The sequence below is a fragment of the Theropithecus gelada genome, chromosome 6, assembly GCF_003255815.1.
Source record: "Theropithecus gelada isolate Dixy chromosome 6, Tgel_1.0, whole genome shotgun sequence".
NCBI classification, from domain to species: domain Eukaryota; kingdom Metazoa; phylum Chordata; class Mammalia; order Primates; family Cercopithecidae; genus Theropithecus; species Theropithecus gelada.
Window position 1 is genome coordinate 53,103,663 of NC_037673.1, and position 22,422 is coordinate 53,126,084.

General features: G+C 40.3%; 1 protein-coding gene across 1 annotated transcript in view; it reads right to left on the bottom strand.

The window, feature by feature from the left end:
* The window catches only part of ANKRD55 (ankyrin repeat domain 55), a 138,749-nt gene extending 117,363 nt beyond the window's left edge, over positions 1-21,386 (bottom strand). Inside the window, exons 1-2 of the mRNA XM_025388590.1 lie at positions 21,268-21,386; positions 20,887-20,977 (exon numbers count right to left, since the gene is read on the bottom strand). Coding sequence (XP_025244375.1) covers positions 20,887-20,944 — 58 coding nt within the window. The 5' untranslated portion in view covers positions 20,945-20,977; positions 21,268-21,386. The remainder of the gene's footprint in view (positions 1-20,886; positions 20,978-21,267) is intronic.
* Between the last annotated feature and the right edge of the window lie 1,036 nt (positions 21,387-22,422).

A 22,422-nucleotide genomic window follows, 5' to 3' on the forward strand; every position in this document is an offset into this window, starting at 1 on the left:
CTTTAGTCACACTGTGTATATTCACAAGTCACCTGCCAGGGATAGTTCTGAGAAATGTGTCAGTAGGTGATTTTTGTCATTATGAGAATGTCATAGAGTGTACCTACACAAACCTAGATGGTATAGCCCACTGCAAACCCAGACTATACAGTATAGCCTATTACTCCTAGGCTGCCATCCTGTACAGCATTTTACTGTACTGAATACTGTAGGCAATTGTACCACAGTAAGTATTTGTGTATCTAAACATAGAAAAGGTAGAGCAAAAATATGGTATAGACTATAAAATGTGGTACACTGGTGTAGGGCGCATAGCATAAATAGAGCTTGCAGGACGGGATGTTGCTCTGGGTGAGTCAGTGAGTGAGTGGTGATTGAATGTGAAGGCCTAGGACATTACTGTGCACTACTGTAGACTTTATAAACACTGCACACTTAGCTTACACTACATTTATAAACAAATGTTTTCTTTCTTCTACAATAAATTAATCTTAGCTTACTGCAACATTTTTACTGCATTAACTCTTAAAATTTGTTTCAACTTTTTGGCTCTATTGTAATAAGACTTAAAACACAAACACATTGTACAGTTGAACAAAAATATTTTCTTTCTTTATATCCTTATCCTTTAAGCTTTTTTCTATTTTTAAAATGGTTTATTTATTTTCATTTTCTAAATATTTTCGTTAAAAACTAAGACACAAACACACACACACATTAGCCTAGGCCTACACAAGGTCAGAATCTTCAATAACTCATTTTCCACCTTCACATCTTGTCCCACTGGAAGCTCTTCAGGGACAGTAACATGCATGAAACTGTCATCTCCTATGAGAACAATGCCCTCTTCTGGAATACCTCCTGAGTGACCTTCCTGAGGCTGTTTTACAGTTAGCTTAAAAAAAACAAACAAAAAAGTAAAAGGAGTACAAATAATGATAAAACTGTAGTATAGTAAATACATAAACCAGTGGCATAGATCACTATCAAGTATTGCATACGGTACATAACTGTATCTGGTTGTTTTTTTTTTTGTTTTTTTTTTTTTTTTGAGACGGAGTCTGACTCTGTTGCCCAGGCTGGAGTGCGGTGGCGCGATCTCTGCTCACTGCAAACTCCGCCTCCCGGTTCACACCATCTCCTGCCTCAGACTCCTGAGTACCTGGGACTACAGGCGCCCGCCACCACGCCAAGCTAATTTTTCGTATTTTTAGTAGAGACGGGTTTTCACTATGTTAGCCTGGATGGTCTTGATCTCCTGACCTTGTGATCCGCCCGCCTGGGCCTCCCAAAGTGCTGGGGATTACAGGTGTGAGCCACTGCACCTGGCCTTTTTTTTTTTTTTTTTGTAAGACAGAGTCGCTCTGTCACCCACACTGGAGTGCAGTGGCACCATCTGGGCTGACTGCAAACTCCACCTCCCGGGTTCAAGAGATTCTCCTGGCTTAGCCTCCAGAGTAGCTGGGATTATAGGTGCCCGCCAACATGCCCAGCTAATTTTTGTATTTTTAGAAGAGATGGGGTTTCGCTGTGTTGGCCACGCTGGTCTGAACTCCTGACCTCAGGTGATCCGCTTGGCTAGGCCTCCCAAAGTGCTGGATTACAGGCGTGAGCCACCGTGCCTGGCCCTGTGTGTGCTTTTTTTAAACACCTGGCAATGCAGTAGGTTTGTTTATATCAGCATCACCAGAAACACCTGGATAATGTGTTGTGCCATGACATTATGATGGCTACGATATCAATAGGTGACAGAAAATGTTCAGTTCCATCATAATCTTATGGAACCACCATCATATTTGTAGTACATTATTGTCCGAAATGTCACTATGAGGTACATGACTGTATAGTCTTGGTTTTTGCTCTTTTTCACTTAATTTTTTTTTTTTTTTTTTTGAGTCAGTCTTGCTCTTGTCACCCAGGCTGGAATGCAGTGGTGTGATCTTGGCTTACTGCAGCCTCCACCTCCTGGGTCAAGCGATTCTCCTGCCTTAGCCTCCTGAGTAGCTGGGATGACAGGCGTGCGTTACCACACCTGGCTGGTTTTTGTATTTTTAGTAGAAACAGGGTTATGCCATGTTGGGCAGGCTGGTTTCAAACTCTTGGCCTCAAGTGATCCACCTGCCTCAGCCTTCCAAAGGGCTGGGATTACAGGCATGAGCCATTGCTGCTGGCCACTTAATATCAGATTATAAACATTTACCTATATCATAAGATAAAATTTGAAAATGTTACCTATAAAATGTGACATAAAATCCCATGGACTGGACTCAGCATTACTAATATAATTATTTTCTCATTACTGGGCATTTCAATAGCTTACTTTTTGTGATTATAAATTCTGTTGCTATTCTGAATAATACCAAAACATTTTTACATGTATATCTTTTTGTGCATTTGTGATTATTTCCTTTAGACACACTCCTAGAAGGGAATTTGGAACTCAATGGATTTGACTCTTGGTGAAACTGCCCTCCAGAAAAGTTGGACCAATACACCCTTCTAGGCAGTGCTTGAGAGCACACACTTCACCCCATTATCAGTGATAGTGTGCTTTATAATTAAAAAAAAAATTAATGCTGATGTGAAAGGAGAATAGTGTATTATTTTCAATGGTCACTTTTTCTTTTTTTAAAATTGGAGACAGAGTCTCGTTCTGTTGCCCAGGCTAGAGTGCAGTGGCGCAATCTCAGCTCACTGCAGCCTCTGCCTCCCGGTTTCAAACTATTTTCCCACCTCAGCCTCCTGAGTATCTGGGACTACAGGTGTGCTCCACCACCCCCGAAATGGCCATTTTTTTCTTTTATTCCTGAGAAAGAAGTATTTTTATGTTTATGTCCATTTTATGAATTATCTATTGGCATCCTTTCTATCTTATTATTTCAAAGTATCTGTCTCTACCCAATTGATTTGAAAGTGCTTTACATAAAGACACTAACACTTCATCTGTTATAATGCTACAGTTACCTTTCCCTGTTTGCCAATTAAGTTCTCAGTTTGGTTTTGTTGGTTTTAAAAAAATATCTTTTAGCATTTATATAGTCAAAATCTATGGATACTGCATTTTTAAATTGATTTCATTGCTTTTATGATTAGAAATAACTTTATGAAACCTTGTGCTTATTTTATATTGAATTGTACTTGATATAAATTTGTAAACTTTCTTTTTGTATTCTGCAATCAATTTTTTTCAAAATAGTCAATTATTAGTTAATTCTCCCTTTCCTTGCTTAATTGTAATGGCAACCTTATATATATTCAATCATTATTGACACTTTAGAGGATGCTCTTCCTATAGCCTGTTCGCTGGAACTGTGGCTTGGGGAGCAGGGACCCCAGATATATCCTCTCTGCAGTGGTGTGCATGAATTTGGGGGTACAGACAAAGACCATTCCAAGCACACTCCATAAGCCTCGTGGTCAGTCCCCCATCAAAGTTCTTAGCTTCCAGAATTGTTGGTGGCACGTCTGAAGGAATTAAAATACTCAGAATAGACACATCAAGAAGACAGCCATCTATGAGTCATGGAGAAAGACCTCAAAAGAAACTAAACCTGCCAGCACTTTGACCTTGAACTTGTAGTCCCTAAAATCATGAGAAAATAAATGTTTGTGGTTTACAAAAAAAAAAAAAATAAAATAAAATAAAATAAAATACTCAGAATAACCCTAAAGTTAGTGAAGACTGCCACACAATTACTTCTACAGAACAACAATACCTCCGAGTCTCTATAAAATCACCCGCTGGTACTGCATTGCTCATGTGATCTTTTCAGGACCGTTTCAATGCCTGAGTAACAGTCTTAATGATGGCCAGCACTTAACATAGAGCTCACTGTATCTCACTGTATGCCCAGCACTGTGTAAACACTTCCTAGAAATCAACTTGTTTAATTCTCACTGTATGAGGTAGAGGTAGGTACTACAATTATTCCCATTTTATGGATGAGGAAACCGAGGTACAGAGTAGATACAAAGTGACTTATCCAAACTTGCACAGGTGGCAAGTGGTAAAACCCAGGTAAGGCTGCAGCCTGTCAGGCCTTGGATCCCACCCTCTGACCCCTGGGCACTGTGGTCTGGAAGCACTCTTTCACTCAGAGGCAAAGCCCTCATATATTCCAGTGAACTTGTGACCTTTTTTTGGTGCTGGATGGACATTCCACATTTTCACATTCCATTCTCACTGACTCACGGCAGCTTGTACCCTTCTCTCCACCCTGTTGCACAAGCTGTGTGGTGTGGTGTTTTGCCTGACATATCGTGTGCTAGAGTTTATACTCACTGTAGCAAAAATAAGCTTTAAATATTAACCCAAAATTGGAAGCACACCTGTGAAGAATTGGCTGGCTGTACAACAGGGAGGGAATTAAGGCTAGTGGTAATAGCACAAATATCCTAAAGTGAGGTTGAATGAGTTCTTTTAAAACATTAAGATAAATGTCAAATGGCCAAGGGACAAATAGTTTTCATACTGAAACACAGAAAAAATAAAAATTTTAAAATTTATTTTCTAAGATTAGCATAAACTGGTAAAGACATACACACACGTACCTACAGACCAATTCGGTTTGTGAACACAAAATTGTAAGTTTTAAATTAAATTCTACTGGATCAATTTCAGTTGGGTATTGACATAAAATAATGCATCAGGGCCAAATACAGTTTATTCTAGAATATAAAGATACTTTGGTTGGAGGATATCTATAAATAAAATATGTCGTACCAATAGAACAAAGGAAAAATAAGTGATGATATGAGCAAACACCAGAAAGGCATTTGATTAAATTTGACCCCTATAAGATAAACAGACAAAAAGTGCTTACCTATTTCAAACCAATTGCAGACATTATACCTAATAGTGAAACAATAGAGAAGGGAAGAAATAAGACAAATTCGAACAAATGCAGTAAGATATGAAGCAGAAAGAAATGAAATGTGATAATCATAAAGGAAGAGCAAAACAATACTAATTTATTTATTTATTTATTTATTTTTATTATTATTATACTTTAAGTTCTAGGGTACATGTGCATAACGTGCAGGTTTGTTATGTATGTATACTTGTGCCATGTTGGTGTGCTGCACCCATCAACTCGTCATTTACATCAGGTATAACTCCCAATGCAATCCCTCCCCCTTCTCCCCTCCCCATGATAGGCCCCAGTGTGTGATGTTTCCCTTCCCGAGTCCAAGTGATCTCATTGTTCAGTTCCCACCTATGAGTGAGAACATGCGGTGTTTGGTTTTCTGTTCTTGCGATAGTTTGCTGAGAATGATGGTTTCCAGCTGCATCCATGTCCCTACAAAGGACACAAACTCATCCTTTTTTATGGCTGCATAGTATTCCATGGTGTATATGTGCCACATTTTCTTAATCCAGCCTGTCACTGATGGACATTTGGGTTGATTCCAAGTCTTTGCTATTGTGAATAGTGCTGCAATAAACATACATGTGCATGTGTCTTTATAGCAGCATGATTTATAATCCTTTGGATATATACCCAATAATGGGATGGCTGGGTCATATGGTACTTCTAGTTCTAGATCCTTGAGGAATCGCCTTACTGTCTTCCACAATGGTTGAACTAATTTACACTCCCACCAACAGTGTAAAAGTGTTCCTATTTCTCCACATCCTCTCCAGCACCTGTTGTTTCCTGACTTTTTAATGATCGCCATTCTAACTGGTGTGAGATGGTATCTCATTGTGGTTTTGATTTGCATTTCTCTGATGGCCAGTGATGATGAGCATTCTTTCATGTGTCTGTTGGCTGTATGAATGTCTTCTTTTGAGAAATGTCTGTTCATATCCTTTGCCCACTTTTTGATGGGGTTGTTTGTTTTTTTCTTGTAAATTTGTTTGAGTTCTTTGTAGGTTCTGGATATTAGCCCTTTGTCAGATGAGTAGATTGGAAAAATTTTCTCCCATTCTGTAGGCTGCCTCTTCACTCTGATGGTAGTTTCTTTTGCTGTGCAGAAGCTCTTTAGTTTAATTAGATCCCATTTGTCAATTTTGGCTTTTGCTGCCATTGCTTTTGGTGTTTTAGACATGAAGTCCTTGCCCATGCCTATGTCCTGAATGGTTTTACCTAGGTTTTCTTCTAGGGTTTTTATGGTAGTAGGTCTAACATTTAAGTCTCTAATCCATCTTGAATTAATTTTTGTATAAGGGGTAAGGAAAGGATCCACTTTCAGCTTTCTACTTATGGCTAGCCAATTTTCCCAGCACCATTTATTAAATAGGGAATCCTTTCCCCATTTCTTGTTTTTCTCAGGTTTTGTCAAAGATCAGATGGTTGTAGATGTGTGGTATTATTTCTGAGGACTCTGTTCTGTTCCATTGGTCTATATCTCTGTTTTGAATAATAATTTATTAATAGCTAACTTTTACAGATGAATTCTCTTCCAGGCACTGTCCTAACGATTTCATTGGAATTAGGCCATTTATTTGTTCCAACAACTTTATGAAGTAGGTAGTATTTAACCCCTCCACTCCATTTAAAGATGAGAAAATTGAAGCACAGAAAGGTTCAACAACTTTCCCAGAGCTGCACAGCTATTGAATGACAGGATTTGAAAGCAGTCCATATGGCCCGAAGCCAGGGTTCCCAACCACTATATGGCACTGACCATCGGGGTTTGAATAATTTAATTATTTGTCAGACAGCACATGAGAATTATCCAGATAACAAGTAGAATTTATAAGATTCAATTAAGTTAGTCAGGTTTAAAAATAAATATAAAATTAGATAATCCTATATTAAATAATATAAGGGGGAAAATAATTCATTACATGAAAATATAAAATACCCAGGAATGAGCCTCACCAAAATATTATAATTTAAATGAGAAAAACTATATTGTGGTCCTGGTGTTCTATCTTCTGAGTCTAAGATGCCTTCTGGATAAAAACTTTATTGTGGGATATAACAGAAAAGTTGAATTTGTGGAAATGCATACCATAGTCCTAGATAGGAGGACTAAAGAGTATATACAATTTTAATTATTACCAGATTAATATATGTTTAATCTCATTTCAGTCAAAGTTCCAACAATTGTTTGGGAGGAGGTATCACGAAAACTTTAACTTTCATTTGTAAAGATAAATAGATAATTATGTTTTAAAGAAAACAAAAGAATATATTTAAGTATTTGCTTATTAGTACACTGAATCTCTCTGGAAGGATGCATAAGACATTGCTTACATTATTTTGCTTCCAGGGAAGGGAATTGGACCACTGAAGGTAGGAGCAGGGGTGGATTACTCATTGGACATTTTTAATACCTTAAAAGTGTGTGAATATATTACCATTCTAAAAGTAAAAACAAACAAAACATCAAACAAAAAGTAGGTAAGAATACCCAATAATATTGAAAAAAAAACCAATATTGAGGGAGATTTCCTCTATTGAACAGTACAACATATAAAACTGTAATAATTAAAATAGTGAGATTCTGCTTCAAAACTAGACAGATTACTAGAGCAGCATAGAACCCAGAAACTTGCCTGAGACTAGCATGGAAGTAAACAAATAGGCTGGCTTACGAGCAAGGGAAGAGTTTTATCCAGAAGACATCATAGACTCAAAAGATAGAACACCAGGACCCAGAGGTCGGGAAAAGCAGAAGCACTGCAAAGCCTATGAGTGTCCCTGAAGGATTAATTTCCTTCCGATGTGGTTTATCTGCTCAGGCAATTCTGTCCCTTCCAACTTCCAAATGAAAAAAGGGTGTGTATTAGTCTGTTCTCATCCTACTAATAAAGACATATCTGAGACTGGGTAATTTATAAAGGAAATAAGTTTAATGGACTCATCCACATGGCTGGGGAGGCCTCACAATCATGGTGAAAGGCAAAGGAGAAGCAGAGGCACATCTTACATGGTGGCAGGCAAGAGAGCTTGTGCAGCCCATTTATAAGACCATCAGATCTTGTGAGACTTATTCACTACCACAAAAATAGTATGGGGGAAACCACCCCCATGATTTAGTTATCTCCACCTGGCCCTGCTCTTGACACATGGGGATTATTACAATTCAAAGTGAGATTTGGGTGGGGACACAACCAAACCATACCAGGATGGTCTGCCACGAATTCATTACAGAGGAAGTGAAGGCTTGGAGCATGGGATGTTCTCTTGACCTGGGGAGACCAGTCATCCATGTGATCTTAGGTGAGTCATTTATAATAATCACCAGCACTTACGAAGTGATTCTGTGGGCCTGGCGTGGTGCCAGGTACTTTGTATGCATTACTTCCTTAAATCTTTTTAACAGTCCTCTGAGGATGGTTGTAACCATCTTTATGACGATCCTATAACCCACACAAACAGTTTCAAACAATCGTTTGTAGTAAAACCATCTTAACTTACAAGGTAAGGAAGGCAAGGGATAAAGATGTCACCAGCCAGAGCACACAGTAAGTGGCAGCACTGGGATCTGAGTGTCCAGTCACAGGGTTTACTCCACTGTACCACTGCTAATCCCTTTATGTTTCAGTCTTCACATAAAAATAGTGAAGGAGCTGGGTTATATATTCACTAAGATTCCTTCTAATTCTAAAGGGATTGCTATTCTAAAATGAAACACTTCCAGGATCCATCCTTAAATTGGTTCCTGCTGTGACTACCTGAAACCAGCAAACCTATCTCAACTCCACTATATATTCAGCGGTCCCTGCTGGGCCAGCCCAGTTGTGGCCAAAATTTTAGAACAGCATTTTAAAAATAATATTAAGTGATCAGAAGGATAAAAGTGCCAATTTGGGTGAATTGTAGGTGCACCTCTTACAGTTTTTAAAAATAGCAGACGGTGTGCTGATTTACTGTGGTGAATTAAAGATCAAAGGAGTGGTCTCAAGGGTAAAGCTCATGGGCCCACAATCAAAGAGCCAGATGCCAAAGCTGAAAGAATGGTTTTTTTTTTTTTTTAAATCAACTGTTGTTTTTGTGTGACCATGTTTACAGGGTTGGAGATTTCTGAACTCTCTTGGAGAAATGTCTACTTGTTGCTGCATAGAACAAATGGGCTGAGTAGGTAAACAAGAACAACCCACCTTCAGAAACTTCTGTGATAAAAGCCAAGCTGTGGCCTTGGCAATCTCTAGTTCCCATCACATCAGTTCCTCAGGTTATATTCCAGTGTAATCTCACCCTTTTAACCTCCTTCTCCTCCTCCTGGGATTCTGGGGCCATTCTTTGCTCCAAGGGCAGACTGCCATGGAGACTGAATCCTCTCTGGAAGAGGTGGGGCTGTCACACTGAGCTGAGGCCTCTTAGCAGAGCTCATCCCAAAGGGAAGCCCAGCCCAGTGGAGCCACAGTGGTGGCTGTTGTCCCTGCCAGCCCACCTTGGGCAAATCACGGAGGGAGTCGGGCACTCTGCTGAGGACTCTAGCCACCATCACCTTTTCTTTCTCATGCTGGGTGTCGGAAAGGGGTTGATGTCAGAATCCAGAAAGTATATCTTGGTATGAAGAGGAGTGTAGGAGGGCTTGGGGGTCAGAAGCCTGAGTTAACATGACAGCCTTGTCCTTTGTCCTGTGTGTCCTTGGGCAAGTTGTATAACCTCAGATGGACTTAAAATGGAATCTGTCTCAAAAGCTGTGGCATGGATTAAGTGAGATAATAGGAAGAAAGAGTTTAGCACAGTGCCTGGTACATGGGAGCTGCTTAATAACCCAGAGTGTTAGTTCTTCTTCTAGTTAGGAGTTCTGGCTAGTATTCTTGGCCAGATCTCCTGTTTCTCTTTGGAGGCGATTCCCCAACCCCGGCATGGAGGGTGAATTGTCATGGATACATCTTGGTGGCTGAGAAGCTGGGAATAGGCCAGGGCTAAGAGATGCTGAAGAACATGGCTCTTTGCTAGTTAAAGGAGTATAACACTTTCTATGCTGTATTCATTTATGTATTGCTTGAATTTTTTGAAAAAGGTAGTATTAATTTCATAATTAGGAAATAAGTATAAGGAACTAGATATGAATATTTTTAAAAATATATATATATATGTTTAGAGATGGGAGTCTTGCTTGCTATGTCATCCAGGCTGTACTTGAACTCCTGGGCTCAAGGCATCTTCCTGCCTCAGCCTCCTGAGTAGTTGGGACTACAGGCACATGCCACTGTGCCTTGCTAAAAAAATATTTTAAACTTTGTTAGAACCAATTAGCATCTAGTACTGTAACATCTCTACCCGCAAATGATCATTATAAGGGATTTAAACAATACTATGTTAACTTGAGACAAACAACATCACCTATGCAGTGTTCTGGCTGGGAGTGCATAATCTAAATTGAATCACAAGGAAGCCTCAGATGAACTCAAAATGAGCAAATTAGTATTTAACAAAAGAGAGACACTGTAATTGTTTTAAAATGTCGACGTCATAAAAGACAAAAAAAAGCCTGCAGAAACTTTCCAGATTAAAGGAGACTAAGGAGACATGATAACTAAATATAGACTGAATTCTGTACCAGAGGGAGAATGCTATAAACAACATTGCAGGTATACCCTCTTTTATTGCACCCCACTTTATCGCATTTTGCGGATACTGTACAGACTGAATTTTTGTGGCAAACTTGCATTGAACAAGTCTATTGGCACAACTTCTCCAGCAGCACATGCTCACTTTGTGCCTCTGTGTCATGTTTTGGTAATTCCCACAGTATTTCAAGTGTTTTCATTATTATCATATCTGTTGTGGTGACCTGTCATCAGTCATCTTTGATGTTACTATTGCAATTGTTTTGGGTCCCATGGATCACACCCACAGAAGATGGTGAACTTAAGTGGATAAATGTGTTCTCTGACTGCTCCACTGACCAACCAGTCCCCCATCTCTCTCCCTCTCTTCAGGCCTCCTTATACCTTGAGACACAACAATATTGAAATTAGGCCAATTAATAACCCTACAATGGCCTTTGAGTATTCAAGTGAAAGGAAGAGTCACAGGCCTCTCACTTTAAATCAAAAGCTAGAAATGATTAAGCTCAGTGAGAAAGGCATGTTGAAAGCTAAAACAGGCCAGAAACGAGGCCTCTTGTGTCAGTTAGTCAAGTTGTGAATGCAAAGAAATGTTCTTGAAGGAAATTAAAAGTGCTACTTCAGTGAACACATGAATGATAAGAAAGAGAAACAGCTTTATTGCAGATATGGAGAAAGTTTTAGTGGCCTGGATAAAAGACCAATCTAGTCACCATATTTCCTTAAGCCAAAGCCTAATCCAGAGGAAACCCCTAACTTTCTTCAAGTCTATGAAGTCTGAGAGAGATGAGGGAGAGACAAAATAAAAGTTTGAAGCTAGCAAAGGTTGTTTCATGAGGTTTAAGGAGAGAAGCCATCTGTATAACATAAAAATGTGAGGTGAAGCAGCAAGTGCTGTTGGAGAAGCTGCAGCAAGTTATCCAGCAGCTCTAGCTAAGGTCATTGATGAAGGTGGCCACACTAAACAACAGATTTTCAAGGTAGATAAAACAGCCTTCTATTGGGAGAAGATGCCATCTAGGACTTTCAGAGCTGGAGAAGGGATGTCACTGCCAACTTAAATGCTTCAAAGGACTCCTGTTAGGGGCTAATGCAGCTGGTGACTTGGAGTTGAAGCCAGTGTTCATTTACCATTCCAAAACCTGAAGGCTCTTAACAATTATGTTAAATCTACTCTGCCTCTGCTCTGTAAATGGAATAACAAAGCCTGGATGATAGCAAATCTATTTACAACATGGTTTATTGATATTTTAAGCCTAGTATTGAGACCTACTGGTCAGAAATAAAAATTCCTTTCAAAAAAATACTGACAATACATTGTCAATGAGCAGTAATATTTTGAAATGAATCATTTTTTCTAAGCAAGAACTCTGATAGAGATGTACAAGGAGATTAATGTTGTTTTCATGCCTGTAACACAGCATCCATTCTGCAGCCCATGGATCAAGGAGTAATTTTGACTTTCAAGTCTTGCTATTTATGATACAAATTTTGCAAGGCTATAGCCTTCATAGATAGTGATTCCTCTGATGGATCTGGGCAAAGTAAATTGAAAACCTTTGCTCTATTAGTTTCTGCCAGAGGAAAAAAAAAAAAAAAAACCTAAGAAAAACTCTGGAAAGAATTCACTCTTCAAGATACCATTAAAAACATTCCTGATTCATTGAAGGAGGTAAAAATATCAACACTAACGGGGGTTTGGAAGAAGGTAATTTCAACTCTCCGAACAGGAGTTTAGAAGAAGTCTTAGAGGCGTTCAGAACTTCAATAGAGGAAGTAACTGCAGATGTAGTGAAAATAGCAAGAGAACTAGAGTTAGAAGTGAAGCCTGAAGATGTGATTAAATTGCTGCAATCTCATGATAAACCTTGAATGGATGAAGAGCTGCTTCTTATGGATGAGTAAAGAAAGTGATTTCTTGAGATCGTATCTACTCCTGGTGAAGACGCTGTGAATATTGTTGAAATAACAACAAAGGATGTAGAATATTACATAAATTTAGTTGATAAAGCAGCGGTAGGTTTGGAGACAACTGACTCCAGTTTTGAAAGAATATCTACTGTGGGTAAAATGTTATCAAACCGTATCACATGTTACAGATCACATCTTTCATGAAGGAAGGGGTCAATTGACGCAGCAAACTTTATTTTTGTCTTATTTGAAGAACTTGCTACAGTTACCCCAACCTTCAGTGGCCACCACTGAGATCAGTCAGCAGCCATCAACATCGAAGCAAGACCCTCTACCAGCAAAAAGATGGCTGAAGGCTCAGATGACCATTAGCTTTTCTTTAGCAATAAAGTATTTTTAAAATAAGGTATGCACATTTTTAGACAGAATGCTATTGCATACTTAATAGACTACAGTACAGTGTAAACCTAACTTTTACATGCATTGACAAACCAAAAGTTTGTATAACTTGCTTTTTGCAATATTCACTTTATTGCAGTGGTCTGGAAACAAACCCACTGTATCCCCAAGGTATATCTGTATTAGGTCAATAGACAAAATTAGAATGCAGATGCTAGATTAACAAAAAGCACACACACATGTAGAAGGAGAGAGAGACACACACACAGAAAGAGAGAGAGGGAGGGAAGGGGCGAGGGAGACAGAGACAGAAAGAGCAAATGATAAAGCAAATGGGGCAAAATGTTAACATTAGATGAATCTGAGTAAAAGGCACACAAGTGTTTTTTTATATGATTCTTAATTTTACAACATTTCTATAAATTTGACATTATTTTTGAAAAATTTAGGCCAGGCGCAGTGACTCACACCTGTAATCCCAGCACTTTGGGAGGCCGAGACAGGCAGATCACCTGAGGTCAGGAGTTTGAGACCAGCCTGGCCAACATGGCGAAACCCCATCTCTACTAAAAATACAAAAATTAGCCGGGCATGGTGGCATGTGCCTGTAATCCCAGCTACTCAAGAGGCTGGGGCAGGAGAATCACTTAAACCCTGGAAGTGGAGGTTACAGTGAGCTTAGATCGCGCCACTGTACTCCAGCCTGGGGGATAGAAAAAAAAGAAAAATTTAAAATAATTGAATACTATTGAATATTACATGCATATATCTTAAGTTCTGAGAGCACATTTAGAAATGGAAATACTTTCCATGTATACTGGAATGACTTCCCTTCTCTTTCTCCCTCAATATAGCTGATAAAATAAGAAAATCCTCATTAATGAGCAGGTGCCATTCTAACGTTTCACAAAGAGAAAACAAAGAGCCCTTATTAAGCACACAAACCTACATATTGGTTGAAGGTAGATATTAGGGTAAAACCATCATGACTTTAAAAGATAAATCAGAAAATCTACATGTAGATCATTCATGATATAAGGGAATTCTCAAACACAATTCAGCAGATTCTGCAAATGACCAACAGAGATTTACAAGTGCATTAATCATGTGACTCCTGGTTAGTGGTCTTAGCCCCACCCATATGCCACCTTTGCCAGCTAGTCTTTATTTATTTGGACTGTCAATCTGAAAATCAACCTTTGACTTCAGTGCATCCATACCCTCACCTTCTCACCTTGTCCCACATTTGGTGATGAGAAAGATGTTTGTCTCATGCTTGTTTCATAATAAAAAAACAGCTACAAATTTATTGTATTTTCTTTTAGACTCCATATCCATTTTGGTTAAAATATCCTTGAATCAAAATAGTGGTATCAAAGGGAAAATCCATGAATATCAGGTACTCAGCACAGTTACTTAGTTGTGGAACTGTGGAGTTAGTGAGTAGAGATGACAGGAAGAGCTCAGTGTAGTGGCTCAGCTGCCTGCTGCAGCGGAGGCTGAGCTGAGGGAGAGCCTCTTGAAGCTGATCCAATGAGTTATGGGAAGCATCAGGGTTGATTCAGATGTGGTTGCCCAAGTGAGTCTCTATTCTCTCCAGATACCACTCCAGGGTCCTCCCTCTTGGGATGCATACTCTGGCAAGAGGCTCCCTCCCCCAGGACAGTTGGGTGGTCCTGTGGTGAAGAATATTGATGGCTGTGAAGGGTAATTGTTTGGATAAGCTCGGCCAGGAGCTTCCTTCTGTAGAGTCCTTCAGAGGAGCCATGAAGGGTGGAAGGAAAGGGATGCTCAGGTTATTGGGGGCACAGCCTGTCCTAGGGGGAAACAGATGGAGGCCACAGCACATTTCAGAATGGACTGGACTGTTATACACTTTCTCAGGAGGTGGTTGGTTGGAAGAAGACAGCATCACAAAGAAGAGGGCAGAGAAAGGTGGGGGTCAAACACACTTGCCTAGACTTATTCAGGAGGGATCAAGAAAACTGAAAGAGGCCGGGTGCAGTGGCTCACGCCTGTAATCCCAGCACTTTGGGAGGCCGAGGAGGGCAGATCACCTGAGGTCAGGAGTTCAAGACCAGCCTGGTCAAAAAGTGAAACCCTGTCTCTATAAAAATACGAAAATTAGTCGGTCATGATGGTGGGTGCCTGTAATCCCAGCTACTCAGGAGGCTGAGGCAGTAGAATTGCTTGAACCCAGGAGACGGCGGTTGCAGTGAGCCGAGATCATGCCATTGCACTACAGCCTGGGTGACAGAGTGAGACTCCATCTCAAAAAACAAAACAAAACAAAACAAACACTGAAACAAACATGCTTGCCTAGACTTGTTCAGGAGTGGTCAAGAACAGGAAAAAAAAGATTCTTCTCCCATCTCTCTTTCCCTCTGCTCCTCTTTCTTGACCAAGAGAAGGAGAAGGCTACACATTTTCTCAAAGGCAACATATAATCTGCTTCTAAACCAGGGCTGGTTTGCCAGCTAGTCTGTTTATCTGGACTGTCCATCTGAAAATCAATCACAGAATTCCCCTCAATGTTCCTGGATTTATTCCAGGCTCCCATGCAAGATCTCTGAGCCTGAACTGAGCAACTGAGCCCAAAGCATTCCCTTTCCTTTCCTATCTGCTATGCTTGCCTTTCAAAACTCCTTTGGGAGGACTCCTTTGCCCAAAACACCATTCAAAATTTGCTTATTCTTCCTTTGGAGGCATCTGGTTGTCACGCCAGATTTTTCACTTTTGCTTTTTCAGCAAAGCACAGATCTTCTGGTCTAGCATTCCCATTTTAGATGAGCAGTTGGATTTAAAACCTGCACATCTGTGTGTGGGAACTTTAAAAATCCACAACACAGTGGAATAAGAGCTTGACTGTGAAAATAAATGATTCATTAATTCGATTTTTCATAGATGTCTTTTTTTTAATTAAACCTTATCACTGGCCAAGGAAAAGACATTCTGCAGTAGAAAGAACATGGGCTTTGAAGTGAAACAGGGTTAGCCTGGAATCCTAGCTTTGCTGTTTTACTTTGTGGTAACATTGGGTAGGTCATAACCTTTTAAAATTTCCTCATCGATAAAAGGGGGTCATACTCTGAAGCTGATATGAGGATTATATGAGCTAGTCTGTGTGCAGTCCTTAGGACAGAACCTGGGTCTGCTAAATGCTCCATAGACATTCCTTCTTGTCAGTATGTATCCATGTAAAGCCCTGCACAGAGTCTGCACCAAACAGATGCTCCCCATCTGCCCCCACCTCTTATTTGTCAGTTTTTCTTCTAGCTTAAAGGAGAATGGATTTTACCAAAAACTGAGTCACAGTGTTGCGTTCTTTCTGGGATCTGATCTCTTCTCACTCCCTGCAATAGGTTGAATGGTGGCCCTAAAGATACGTTCTCATCTCTATTGCTGGAACCTGTGGCTATTCCCTTATATGGCAAGAGAGTGACTATGACCTTTTATCTGAAGGGATGTGATTAAGTCAAGGACTTTCAGAGGAGGAGTTTATCCTGGATTATCTGGGTGGTCCCTAAGTGCAATCACGTGCATCCTTAAAGGAGAGGCAGAAGAACTTTGAGACAGGTACACAGAGGAGCGATGCACACAGATGAGGCCAACTGAGGATGGTGGCAGAGACCAGAGTGATGAGGCCACAGCAGCCAAGGCTGGAAGGACCAGGGAAGATTCTTTCCTAAAGGCTCTAGGAGTAGGCCCTCCGCTGACATTTTTTTTTTTTTTTTTTGAGATGGCGCCTCACTCTATCGCCCAGGCTGGACTGCAGTGGCATGATTTTGACTCACTGCAACCTCCGCCTCCTAGGTTCAAGCAATTCTTGTCCCTCAGCCTCCCAAGTAGTTGGGACTACAGGTGCGTGACACTACATCTGGCTAATATTTTATTTTTACTAGAGATGGGGTTTCACCATTTTGGCCAGATGAGTCTCAAACTCTTGATTTCAGGTGATCTACCCGCCTCGGCCTCCGAAAGTGCTGGGATTACAGGCGTGAGCCACTGTGTCTGGCCCGCTGCTGACATCTTCATTTCAGACTTTTGGCCACCAGAACTGTGAGAGGATATATTTCTGTTGTTTTAAGCTACCCAGCTTGTGATAATTGGTTACAGCAGCCCAGAGACACTCACATACTGTAGTAATCTGGGCTGGAAGACAAAGTCCTTCCTCTGCTTTTCCGCAACTCGACCAGAGAAACAATCTGTGCAAGAGGGTGGTCCACAGCCCACACAGGTGCGTGCAAACACACCGCTCAGCATCTTCAGGCACATTTCCTCAAAGACCCTGGCAGGGCCAGGCCCTCCTCACCCCCAACAACACAGAGGAGTGGGTGAGGCCCTGAGGCTACCCACCCCGCCGCCCCCTTGCCTTTTTTTTTTTTTTTTTTTTCATTTTCTCTCTGAGGCTTGGGATTCTTTCAGGCGCAGCAAAACTTTTCTTTCCAAAAGTCATGACAAAGCTTACAATGCAAGTATCTTTAGTTACATAATACATAGACTTTAGCAGGAACCTCTGTGTTCTGTAGTAAATGGCTTTACTACAGGTCGCTTCCTGCGTGTGTGGGCTTTGAGAGGGAACACAGCCAGAAAAAACACGTGGGACCAGAAGAGATGTTGCTATGGTGAAAGCTAAAAGCACAAAAGAGAGTTGAGAGTTCTGAAGACCCAGGCTTCCTCCCTCACAGTTTTACAAAGCCAGCCAGAGACACAGCCCTCATGCCCCTGGCCAGTCAAATAATCTGATCTTTAGGCCTCCCAGCAGCTCTGTGAATATGTAATATAGTATTATCCACATTTACAGTCAAGGAGGCAGAAGCCAGTGGAGATCAACTAGTCTGTGCAAGTTCATGTAACTAGGAAGAGGGCAGAGACAGGACATGAGCAAATGGCCATCTGTCACCAAGACCCTGGCATGCCTTGTTGCCTCTAGCTAAAGAGAAATATTGAGAAATGCATGTGGAGGGATTCAGTTTGCCAAACCCACCTCGTTGGAGCCCTGAAGGTCCTTCTGCATCATATTCTTCCACCATTCTCTGGGCAACCATGAGCCAGAGTCAGTGCTAGCCCAGGGATTGGCCATGCACAGGAAGCTTCCTTTTGCCCTGTTGTATGGATGGAGAACACCTGGGCCTCAGTCCCCTCTGTTGCTATTTAGTGGGGTGTTGTTATTATTATTAGGAAGGACCCAGCTTTGAACCTCTCTGTGCTTTAGTTCCCGCATCTGAAATGTGGAAGAGGGGTAGGTTGGATGACTGGTTCTCAATCTTTGCTGTCCATGAGAACTTCCCAGGGAGTGTTGGTGGGGCCATATCTCACTGCAGTTAAACTGGAATCTCCCTGGGTGGGATTCAAGCATCAGCATTTTCAGAATTTCTTCAGATGATTCTTTTTTCTTTTTTTTGAGACAGAGTCTTGCTCTATGGCCAGGCTGGAGTGCAGTGGCCCGATCTCAGCTCACTGCAACCTCTACCTCCCAGGTTCAAGTGATTCTCCTGCCTCAGCCTCCCGAGTAGCTGGGACTACAGGCGTGTGCCACCATGCCCAGCTAATTTTTGTATTTTTAGTAGTGATGGGGTTTCACCATGTTGGCCAGGGTGGTCTCAATCTCTTGACCATGTGATCTGCCTACCCTGGCCTCCCAAAGTGCTGGGATTACAGGAGTGAGCCCTCGTGCCTGGCCCAGATGATTTTTAAGTACAGCCAATATGAGAACCAGTGGGTTGCCTGATTGCTAAGGTTCTTCCAGATGCAATGTCTTCTGTCCCCATCTGTATGTAAAGCCAGTGCTGCTAGGGTTCAATTATCCAGATAGAAACAACTCATGAAAAACCCTCAACTAAAGCCCCATGCTCAACTTTTCCCGAGAAAGTCACTTCCCTTTGGTTTGTCCAACAATATAATATTTAAAATCTGTATAATGGTCTCAACCTCTCATGGTCTTTCATGCTTTTAAGAAAGAGGAAGGATTAATGGGGTAATAAAACTATTCAGGAATCGCTTAATTATTATTCTAGGGCTTGCTATAAAGAGTATCCTAGGGTTCTGAAAAAAATAATTAATGTAATTTAATCACCCAGTACTAAGCCCTCATTTAGGACTGCTACATTCAAGCTGAAGGTAGAGAGATGAGTAGTCTTTTGCACTTCAGAAACTGCCAGTCCAAGGTGATAATAACAACAGCAATAATAATAACAGCCGCAGCCAAAATGGGAAAATACTTATTGAATATCAGGCATTGCTGACAGGTGCATTTTATATGTTATTTTAGATCCTCACAGCAACCTGCTAGGTAAGCATCATTTCCTTCATTATATTGCTGGGGAAACTAAGGCCCAGAGAGGTTAGGTAACTTGCCAAGTTCACACAGCTAAGAAGTAGCTGATCTGCCATTCTGGTCTATGTCTATAAGATTTAAAATCCCATGCTCTTTCCACCATATGATAAAACCTCTAGAGAGAGAGAAAGGATTGAGAAATAGAGATAAACATGGCAGGGAGAGGGTTAACTTCCATGGGAGCGAATCGCGCCCAGGTGGAGGAATTGCTGTGAATTGCTCACATGAAAGGTGTTATAAGAAAATCAGTCTTGTAATTCTATATCTTAACTATGTTTGGGGCTCAATCCTGTTAGAAGGTATAACACTGGAACATGTAAATTCATTATGAAGAGCTAGTTCTTCTTCAGTCAGTCCCAGCTCCCTCCAATTATTCTTCAAAAATAAACCCATTGTGTGTTTTGTGGCTCAGCAACGTCATTTTTTAGCCAGTGTGAGCTCTTTGGTTCTTAGCAGATTTTCACTTTTACTGACTGCCATCAGTGATATAAAATGTACCAGGAGGAGAGGATGGTGGTGGGCACAGCTGTGACAACCCCTTTCTCTATGGTGTTAAGATCCAAACGCGGTATGAGCCAGCACTTTCTGAAGGCACACACACACACACACACACACACACACACACACACACACACACGAACACTATTCCAAATGAGCTAAGACCTGGAGAACACACTATATACATACATACATTAGCTAACTCAGGAATCTAAATAAAAATTTATTTTTGGAGAAACCCACTGGGCTAAAATAATTCACCCACAAAGCCAAATGTAGCTTGAGGTGTATTAAACATGCTATGGCCTAGAGCAGGAAAAGGGAAAAAAGAATGAAGCAATACATTTTCTTAATGAGGCTTTTTCAAACCACCATTTCGTGTTGTAGCCCAAACAGATAAAATCACCAAAGGAACTTAGGATCTTGAAGAATATTCAGAGACTGTAGAAAGTGGTTTAAATATTAGATATTTAAGAAAAGATTCTAAAAAATATTTATTATGTTTATAAAATGGAAATTTCACGTTCATACTAAAAAAAATTTACAATTGCACATAAGTATTATGTGAAGATGTGTATAAACACACTGCATATGCAAAATGTATACACCTAGACCATATGGCCAAATACATGGTATTATAAGGATGAGTTGATTTCACAGCAACATTTTGATGTGGAAAATTACTTCCACTCCAGAAATTATAAGTAAGGAAGATATACCCTGTCGCTGCAAATAATAGCATAGGGATATGTCATTACACAACCTTGGATGAGATAACATATCAACCCGACATAAATACAGGCAACATCTATTCCTGAAAGAATAAAAAAATGCTTATGAAGATATAGCAATGAGATACTGGGCTAATAGAACGATTAAAAAAAAGTGATGTGTTCTTACACTGCTTACTCTAATTTTTAAAAAAGATTTGGAAGAAACAGAATAAAGACAACACTATTGAAATAGTGTGCTTGAAATTCAGTTTTTAAAATTTGAAGGTAGGAATGCTTCAACAAGATCATAAGCTTATACAACAAATCATAAGCTTATTTTTCTGTTTCAGATGCTTATCAAAGAAGCGAACATTTTGAACAGGTTTGTTTTCTAGGTGAAATCCTCTTTCCACATCCTACATAGCAAATACTCATGCACACGCACGCACACACACACGCACACTTCTCTTTCTCTCCTTACAACTGCAAATCCATACCATGGGACTAAGGATGCTAACACCAAAGAATGTGTTAAAGCAACATTTTACCTCTTTGCTGATCAAACACAGAAGGGGTGCTGAAATCCATGGTAGCCTGTCTCATCATTTACCATCAGAATGGCAAAAAGCATCCAGGTCTCTAGAGAGGAGAAAACACCATCTCAAACATTACAGTCAACATGACAGTCAGAGGCAGCATCGTTTGCCAAGACCTCTGTTTCAGAATTAAATGTGCACCAGAGCTGCAGGTTGTTGTCCAGGCAAGTGATGAAAATCAGTAAATGCTATTCCTGTAAATACCTGCTAGAAAAGAGTTACTCTATGGCCTCATTCATCAGCTGTACTTGGATATAATACACCCTCCACCCCCAAATAAATAAACACAATTACTCAAACTCTAAAAAGATAGTAATTGTACGGGCCACCTGCCTTGGATCTGGGCTGGGGAAACACAGCAGATCACGGAGCTTCAGCAGCTGGAATGTCGCTTTACACCAACAGAAATCTGAATGGGTGAGTGAGGATTCACAGGGCCAGACAGAGCATGTGCAAAGCTGCCAATGCAGTTCGCATTCGGCTGTGCTCTTGGCGGAGCGAGAACTGCATTTGGGTCATGTGAGCAGAGAGTGCCATCTCAATGGAATAGGATGTAAATATTGTAGCAGGAGGCTGCTGGCCATGTGCTGTGTGGAGTAATTATCCATGTTGGCAGTCTTCTTCACTCCCCTTTCAGCTCCGTTCTCCAACTGACAGGGAGGATGGGGAAAGGCGTCATTTGAAAGGTGACATTTCAAGGCTCGAGTGTCTGTGGTGATAAAATTAAAACAGTCTGCAGTCACAAGAGAGTTTATTGTAGCATTATATGTGGTAAAACCTGAAAAGTCACCTGAACATACTTCATTCAGGAAGCGGTTAAGTAAATGGTGGTAAATTCGTACTCTAGATTTAAAAATCTGACAAAATAAATCTATGTGTATTTATCTGGTGACATGTCACTAATCTACGGTTAAATGAAAGAAACAAGTTATATATTTCATTTGTTCACATTTTAATAAAACCAGAAGCCACTCACTGTATACATTATTATGTTTACATATTCAGGGGAACACTGAAAAAGATGTAAAAAGATACGTACTGCTAATATTGGTTCCCTCAGGCCAGTGTAATTAGAGTAGATTTCTAACTTGTTCTGTATCAATCTCTGTATTTTTGGTTTGTTAATAACCAGTATCTATTATCTTATATTTGCAATAAAAATATGGTATAATAAATTCAAACAAAAATCTACATTCTAGGCACAACCAGATTTTTGGATAAGTCAAATAGCCATATAGTAGATGCTTTTATAAATGCTATTAATAGTGGTAATAACTGTTTTCTTTTTAACTTAATTAGTGTGTGATTGTGGAAATAAAAGCAGAAACCATTTTTCTCCGTACATGGCCACCTTTGTTTGGATATAGACTGATCTAGTGTATAATTTGTGTTCTTTGATAGGCAGGCTCCTTACTTCTCTCCTGCCTCATATTTTCTCAGTGCCTATCATTAATTTTCCATCAACATACTGGGGGGCCTCTCTTCTGT